Genomic DNA, 8,031 nt, shown 5'->3' on the forward strand with positions numbered 1-8,031 from the left:
AAGGAGCCTGTGGAAGTGAAGATGGATTTTATGCTTGTGGCTATTCTCTCCGTGGTAAGGACCCAAAACTCCTGTTGAGTCTTTATAACAGAAAACTGGGTGATTGCTAGGTTGGGGTCTGAGTCTTCTACCAGGCAGGGTTGGGCCAGCAAAGCCATGGGGATGACAAGCAGCCCCTTCCACTTCTTCAGCTTTCTGCTGTTTGAAAGCATTTTTGGAAGATCTGGAGTATTTTCTCCCACCTACTTCCAGAAAAAAGTTCAGACGCAGGTTCAGACAAACAGCCTGCTTTATAGCAGGCTCTAAAAACAAACCTGTGGAGTGCCTGAACTGAGCAATGCATTTGCAGGACACTGGTCTGTAAATGTTAACAATAATCTTTTTTTTTTTTTCCAAACCATTGGACCGTACACTCCCACTCTTCAGCTGTAGGACCAAGATCTTTGCGCTCTCCTCCTGAGCTGAGTTTCTGCAATCTGTGCTGTCCACTGCAAGAGCGACAGGGGAGAGCTTCTGGGCTCTGCATTGGATGTACCTAAGAAAATCAGCTAAATATCTTCCCTTTTGTTTCTCCAGGTCGAAAAGCTCCAGACAGTCACTTTTTACATCGTGTTGAACCTGGTAGGTCCCTCGAGAGCGTTTCTCTCCTGTGGTGTTGAGCCTGGCACTCATTTCTCTCCTGCAACTTCTTCCCCCAGGAGTGGGAAAACACTTTTGTAACCTGGGACCCACAGGATTTCTGTAACATTTCCGAAATCGTTCTGCCCACGGATACGTATTGGTCTCCCACCATCTTCATTTTAGAGCGGTAGGTTCCCCTTTGATTTTAATCCACTGGCTTAAGAGAAATACAAGGATGCAAACTGTTGGTATTATTGTAGGAAATGGGATAAACTCGTATGGTTAAAAGTTGTTCCCATGAGCTCTCCGTAACCAAGAACCTCGATTAATGGTGACGACAGTTTATACAAAGCACTTTGTGGCTCTGTAATACTGTAACACCTCGAGGAATGTCCCAGCTGGGCTGTCGTTAAAGCTGAGGACGCAGCAGAGACCAGCAATGTCATGGAATGAGACGCGCCTTAGCAGTTTGTTGTAAGATACTGCACAGAGCACTGTGGGTCTGACAGAGGGATGGGCACCACTGCTAGCTCTTCGGAGGGGGGAAGGAGGGAGAGGCAGCTCTGCGGCACAGCAGAGCCTGCAATGAGCCAGCAATGAGCCCTGGCCCTGGGTGGGAGTGGGAAGCAGAGAGGAGAGAGGAAGGAGTTTCCTTAGGAGGTGCAGAGCTACTACAGACCTTAGCCCAGAGGCACCCAAGAGCCCTTCTTCAAGCCCCAGGTTTCCTCTCCTCACCGCTAAATCCCGTGGCTGGGTGACGGACGGCACAGAGCCTGCCCTGCAAGGACGCTTACAGCCCAGCCTTGCGTGGGACTGAGGAGCGATGCAGCATCTTGGAGCTCGGTCACTCTCCGCTTTTGTTTCCTCCAGAGTGAACGGACAAAACTCAAACTTGGATTATATGGCCATCACGCACAACGGCAGCTTCAAATCCACCCAGCCCTTCCAGGTCACCTTAACATGCAGCTTGATGATCTTCAAGTTTCCCTTCGATACCCAGACGTGCAACTTGAGCGTAGCTTCATTCCTCTACCCAGGTACAGCAGCAAGCTGAGTTTTACCACAGGTGGGCTAAATTCGCAGGAGGACGAATAGATGAGATGGACCCTGGCTAAGTCCTCGGTTCCCTTGGCAGCACCACACTCTCACACTGGGTTAGTGGTGTAACACCAGGGACAATGAGCTAAAACACTGTCATTCTGTTTTGGCACGTTTCCCAGCAACATCTCTGGAAGCATCTGGATGTTCTGTGGCAAGTTCCCCCCTGGACTGGTCTCTACAAACCAAGAGACTAGGAGCCTTCCTGCAACAAGGCTACTTGTTCACATACAATTTTGCAGGACTGATCTTTAAACATACCTGAAAGCCATGGAAACGAGAGGAAATTAAGGACAGCTTCAGGGATCCAAACTGCAGTCAGAGATCATCCCGACAGGAAGGGTTGAAAAATAAGCAGAGGTGACACAAAAGCCTCCAGCTCCCACCCACAAAGGACAACTGTCCTAATTCACCAGAAATTTCCCCTCTGATCCACATTTCCAGAGGTCCAGCCAAGTCTCTTCACCAGAGTCCTTTTTAGTTTCTCCCTGATAGGCTAAGAAACCCCAGCAGTGCAAGAACCATTGCGCTTCCCCATCTGTGCACACTCTTGGTTGGGAGGGAGAGGGAGGGGAAATAACTGACCTCTAATAAATACCTAAATTCTGCAACTTCTCTCCTCCTCTGCCTCCTGCCCAAGCAGTAACAGACCTTGTCATGAAGACAAAACGGACACCAGCTGAGATGATGAAAGACAGCCAGAGTTACTTCCTAACTGATGGAGAATGGAAGTTCACCAACCTGAGCATCATTGAATACAGAGAAGAGCTGGATGACGAAAAATTTTCTGTGGTCACCTACGTGGTACGGCAGTACTTTCATAATATATTGCACTGATTTGCCACCAAAAAAAAAAAAAAAGTACAAAACAAGATGATTTTCTACATTAGGGAACATTGCCCAACACAGTAAGTTACCTCCTGCTCACCTAAATTTTGTCCCTCTTCTTCAACAGATTTCCATGGAGAGACGACCCACTCTGTATATTTTGAACCTGATCCTCCCAACATGCGCCCTGTATCTGCTGGATATGGCTGTGTTGTTTGGACCCAGCTCTCTCGAGGAGAAAATCAGTTTCCAGATTGCCATCATCCTTGGCAGCTCCATGTTAGCTGTGATTCTCAACAACATCCTCCCAACTTCCTCCAACAAACCACCCATAATAGGTACCCATCTTTATTGAATAAAACCTGATTTTTTCACAGGTACCAACCCTAAGGAAGGTCTTTGATTGTTTATGGACGCATTCACAACACTGAAGTCATGAACAGCTAAGCTTTATCAGCTTGCTGGAGTTAAGAAATTTCCCCCCTTCCCCACCAGGCAACTGAACACAGACAGGATTACATGCAAGAAAATGATGCCAATTATCAAGGGCTTTCTTTGTTTTCGTATTGTTCTGCAGTGGTATTCTTCTTAGGCACCTTCCTGCTCATGATCATGGCTGTGTTAGATACCTTCTTCCTGTTGCACCAGCAGCACAAATCCCTGCGCTTAGACAAGGTTCTCGGAAGCTTCCAGCAAGGTAAAGCAACCCGTAACCTCTTAAACCTGTAGGTTCGGTGCATTTTACTGCAGGTTCGTTTGAGCAAGGGTGGGTTTCCTCAGGGCAACCAGTGACCCAGGCAGGATCAGTCGTGGTAGTCACCCACCAAACCCCCTATACTGACACATGCTATGTGCTCTTTGCAGACACCGAGCAAGCGATGAGAGCCATGACCAAGCAGACCACAAAACACCTCGCCAAGGGAGGCGCCCAACTGCTGAACCTTCCCAAAAAGGCCCAGGAAAACAGACAGCCAGCCAAGCCCCACTGGAAACCACAGGAGCAGGACCCATTTCTGCTAGTTCTGGAGAAGGTGCTTCTCTACAGCCACTTCTTCCTGTCCCTGTTTTTTTTTGCTACTATTTCTGTAAAATGGAGCAGCTAGAGATCAGCTCTGCGCAGTGCTAGTTCAGTTGTTCTCCATTGTATTGCTTCTAACCCCCGCAATGTAATTTTTTTCCTGCTCGATTCATAGAGCTGCAGTTTTCAGTTGCCTAAAATAAAAAATAAAAAAACAACCCCACAGGGCATGAGATCTGCATGCTTAGTACTTTGTACTCTAGTTCAGTAGATCTACCTATGTTCTTAAAGTATTCTGTGGGCTAGCAAGGTATTTGAATAAAACAATTGTGAAATCTGGGGATAATACCTTCATTCTATTCATCTATAATTCTTACCACAAACACGACCAACAGAAGAGAGAGTTAATGCCCTTCTTCTCTTACAGAGATGTTTCCATTTTGGGGGAAGGTTTTTAAGAATTCCAACTCAGATAATTAAATAAAACAATGCAAGTCTGAAGCATTTGTACTGTTGTTTCTGTGAGATCCACATCATTCAGAAAAGCAGGACAGAGAGAATAATAGGATTGCCAGGATTAAAGGGGTGATACTTGGGATGTTTTAAAAAAATTAAAAAGTAACTTTCAATTTATTTTTTTTTAAAACATATCTCAACACATCTATACTTCTCCAACTCCTTCTGCAATCAGCTGCAGCTAAACCATCACAACCAACCTAGGAAACAGCCCTAGACCTCTGCCTGTAGAACTGCTGAGGTATATCTCCCACTGCATCGCAGATCACTACTAAATGCACTCCAGCACCTCAAAAGGCTTTATATATGTTCAACTTCCAAGCAACTATTTGCCTGCAATGGCAGAACTGCATTCCCTGCACTGTGTGGTTACACAGATGAATAGACGGTTTATTTGCATTACAGAAGGTGCCATAGGACTGAGTTTGATCAACAGGTCTAACTGGGATCTTGGTCCTTCCTACAAAAACAAGCTCACAGGTAGAAAAGAAAATCCAGGAAAAGCAGGCTGTTTGCAAGTTACTGTATTGTTCCACATTTCTGAAAACCTTGCAACCTCATGTCTAAGATCTAAGCCACAGACAGGAGGGAAAGTACTTTATTTAAAAGATGATAGAATCCGACAATTGTTAAGACAAACTGCTTCTAGACAAGTTTACAGATCAGCAATCGGTTTGTGGGGCCAGTATGGATATTTCTCCTTGTCCAGTCTGGTTTCAGGGAAGGCTTCATGCAAGTCTTCATATGTCATCTGTTCAAAGGGAATCATGCTTCTGAACTTCTGAAGCTTGAAGTGGGAGCAGAGACAAACACGTTATACGCCACTTGTCAGCAAGAAAGAGCAAAGCACACACAAGTAAGAACAAGGTGTGTGCCAGGCTGGGTTAAAGAGAATATTCACTAAGCAAAGTCCAGACTTACTTGTTGCTCATACTGGGCAATACGAGCTTTGGAAGCCTGCACATATTCGGCACTGCTCTTTGCCTGCAGGAAAGCAGAGGATGTGGTGAATATGGTTATGACAAAGACTGCAACCTAGAGTGAACCTGCAACCCCATGCTTTAAGTTGGCATTAAAATTCATCATCGTTACACTAGGTAAGCAGACAGAATGTTGATCAAAACCGAGCGTGCCAAACCCTTCCACATGCAGAGATCCTCTTGCTTAGCCAAAAGCCAGAGACACGTGCGAAGACCAGAGTCATGCTCTAGCTCAGGCTGCCCTTCCTGTGCAGGTGCACATACAGAACATCCCTTCCCTCTCACCCCTTCCCATCCTCACAGAAGCCAGAGACAACCCCGGCATTAAAGAACAGTTTAAAGACTTACAGCTTCCTGCTCTTGGGCATCAATTTTGGCAGTTTGTGTATCCACTGGCTCAGGAACCTTTAGTGCACTGAACTGTAAATCAAGAGAGAAATTTTTTTATGCTGTTTGTCTGATTGAAAAAATCCTTCACACCAGGGTCATTTTCCCTGGCAGCAGGGGAACATTCCCTCCTTTCTTCCTAGGACGTGCTCACAACCATGTAAGTTAACGAGCTTTCTAAAACTGACCGCTGCAGCTTGACTGTGTCCTTCACAAGAAGCACTGCTGACCTGAGTTTAAAGCCATCTATTCTGTACTTGCATACCACCACGAGGACATAAAACTACACACCTTCATCACAGCACTGTAAAGAGCACAGCATTGTAAGGAAGCAAGAAAATCTAATACCAAAGACTTATCATATCACAGACTTATTTCCTCCAAGACAAAGTTCCCAGATCCATCTGAGGTCAGTGGGTCCCCCCAGCCTTGGGAAGCTGACTGTATTGGGTCTGGCTGAGACGGAGTTAATTCTCCCCATAGCAGCCCTCGTAGTGCTGTGCTCTGCATCAGTAGCGAGAAAGGTGTCAACAACACACCAGTGTTTTGGCTACTGCTGAGCAGTGCTGGCACAGCATTGAGGCTGTCTCTCCAACATTTTTGCTCCCCCTCAATGGCAGGCTGGGGCTGGGCAAGATCTTGGGAGGGGACATAACCAGGACAGCTGACCTAAACTAACCAAACAGATATTCCATACCATATGACATCAGCTCAGATATAAAAACTAAGTAAAAGGAGACAAAAGGGGGGCATTTTTGTCTTCCGGAGCAACCGCTACGCGTACTGAAGCCCTGCTTCCCAGGAAGTGGCTAGACATTGCCTCCTGATGGGAAGCAGGCAATAACATAATTTGTTTTTTCTTTGCTTTTGCGCATGACCTTTGCTTTCACTTTATTAAACTGTCCTTATCTTGACCCATGAGCCTTTTGTTATATTTTCTCCCCCTGTCCAGCTGACGAGGGGGAGTGATAGAGCGGCTTTGGTGGGCACCTGGCGCCCAGCCAGGGTCAACCCACCACACCGACTTTCATAGTGACACCATGTGCCCTTCAGCAAAAGCCTCACTCATGCTTTTCAATTCCTGCTTATAAAGAGGATGGCAACCCCTGCAGGCATCCACTAGCTTTACACATTTCACAGTGTGCAGAGCCATGCCTGCCACCTTCTTCCATTCAGTGACTTAGAGAAATACTTTGAACGTTCGCTTCAGGAGAGGCACTACCTGAATACAATCCCGCAGCCAAAATAATTTATCAAGTTTTCTTTCACCCACTTTCTCACTGTACAGTGCCACAGGTTTCCTCCTGAAAGATGGCACTGAAGTGACCTCCTCGAGATCAGTGACGCTGATCTGCAGGATGTAAAGCTGGGGCACCTGCTAGCCAAAACCACCTCTGCCAATTCTGGTATTTTCCTCTCAACACCAAAGACATTCCCCATTTAAGCCTCACCCAACTGACATAGAGACTGACCTTCTTCTGAAACTCATCCACCATGCCAGCTTTAGCAACTGTAGCCTTGTAGTAAGCCCAGTCGATGGTCGGAGGTTTCTCTGGCAGGGCAGCCAACCTAAAGAGATGGAGGACAGCAGTCACGACCGGCGCTAGAAGTAACCTTGTGCTATCATTTGCTCTCTGCCACAGTTACTTTCCCGAGTGTCATCAACAGAGCCTGCTAAGTTTGGTTTAAGTATTTTCAGGTCCATCATTAACAAGGAGCGATGAACCATTTCTGCAAATCCCTCTGCCCTTGAAACAGACTTCTCTATACAGACTAGAAGAGTTCAGCCTGCAGCCCTGCTCCACTTCAGACTGCTATATAGTGCCTCTGAGTGCAGCCCTGTAAGAAAGGATTAGGCAGTTTTCACAATACTAAGCTAGAGGCAATCAGCGATATTAACTGCAGTAGCCAACCACATTCGTATCAAGCAGCAGATGCTGAATGATTTGAGAAGACTCATGAATTTGTACAGCATTTAACAGAATAACACAGCTTGCAAAATGTTTTGAGCATGCCAAAGCAAACTGCTTTCACAGAACTGCTTTTTTACATTGCAGCTATTGTTTTACTCTGGGGAGGATTAAGTAAACATGACTTGCAAAAAAAAGCCACTAGTTGTCTTGAAGGTGACCTGTTTTGACGCCTGCCGGGACACTCCTGCGAGACCACGGTTACCGACACTGGCTCAAGCCAGCACCGCAAAGGCTGAACGGTTCGGCTGAGGGATCGAACTGCCCCACACGCAGGAGCGGGACAGACACTCACCGTGCCGACAGCGCGTCGCTGCGGGTCTTCAGGGCGTTGAACATGGCCCTCTGGTTTGGAGGCACCCTCTCGGCGAAGGCCGCCCAGTCAATGGCCTTGATGGCAGCTCTGCGGCCCGCCATGCTTCCAGCCTGTGCCCAGGGGAGGGGATGACACCAGGCGGGTTACACTGGGGGGGGTGGAGGGGTTGGGGGGAGCGGGCAGGGCCCAGCAACCGCGGGGCTGGGGAGGACGGCTCCCCCGCGGGTAGGCCGGCACGGAGGGGTGCGGGCTGGCGCGGGAGGGGGCACACGGAGCCCCGCTCCTCGGCCCAGCCCC

General features: G+C 47.5%; 2 protein-coding genes across 3 annotated transcripts in view; one reads left to right on the forward strand and one right to left on the reverse strand.

The window, feature by feature from the left end:
* Positions 1-3,650, forward strand: part of LOC104839263 (5-hydroxytryptamine receptor 3A-like) — a 12,950-nt gene extending 9,300 nt beyond the window's left edge. Inside the window, exons 2-9 of the mRNA XM_010579468.1 lie at positions 1-54; positions 577-621; positions 699-808; positions 1,492-1,658; positions 2,363-2,523; positions 2,675-2,885; positions 3,125-3,244; positions 3,412-3,650. The exon at positions 1-54 is cut by the window's left edge and continues 159 nt beyond it. Coding sequence (XP_010577770.1) covers positions 1-54; positions 577-621; positions 699-808; positions 1,492-1,658; positions 2,363-2,523; positions 2,675-2,885; positions 3,125-3,244; positions 3,412-3,650 — 1,107 coding nt within the window. The remainder of the gene's footprint in view (positions 55-576; positions 622-698; positions 809-1,491; positions 1,659-2,362; positions 2,524-2,674; positions 2,886-3,124; positions 3,245-3,411) is intronic.
* A 1,011-nt stretch (positions 3,651-4,661) lies between these two features.
* ATP5H (ATP synthase, H+ transporting, mitochondrial Fo complex, subunit d) overlaps positions 4,662-8,031 on the reverse strand; it is a 3,513-nt gene continuing 143 nt past the window's right edge. The window contains exons 2-6 of one of the 2 annotated variants that reach the window (XM_010579300.1): positions 7,714-7,882; positions 6,921-7,017; positions 5,410-5,481; positions 5,003-5,065; positions 4,662-4,868 (exon numbers count right to left, since the gene is read on the reverse strand). In XM_010579300.1, coding sequence (XP_010577602.1) covers positions 4,737-4,868; positions 5,003-5,065; positions 5,410-5,481; positions 6,921-7,017; positions 7,714-7,835 — 486 coding nt within the window. In that variant the 5' untranslated portion in view covers positions 7,836-7,882 and the 3' untranslated portion in view covers positions 4,662-4,736. The remainder of the gene's footprint in view (positions 4,869-5,002; positions 5,066-5,409; positions 5,482-6,920; positions 7,018-7,713; positions 7,883-8,031) is intronic. The other variant, XM_010579298.1, reaches the window with a different exon arrangement.

This window comes from Haliaeetus leucocephalus, unplaced genomic scaffold (genome assembly GCF_000737465.1).
Source record: "Haliaeetus leucocephalus isolate CR32 unplaced genomic scaffold, Haliaeetus_leucocephalus-4.0 Scaffold657, whole genome shotgun sequence".
NCBI classification, from domain to species: Eukaryota; Metazoa; Chordata; class Aves; order Accipitriformes; family Accipitridae; genus Haliaeetus; species Haliaeetus leucocephalus.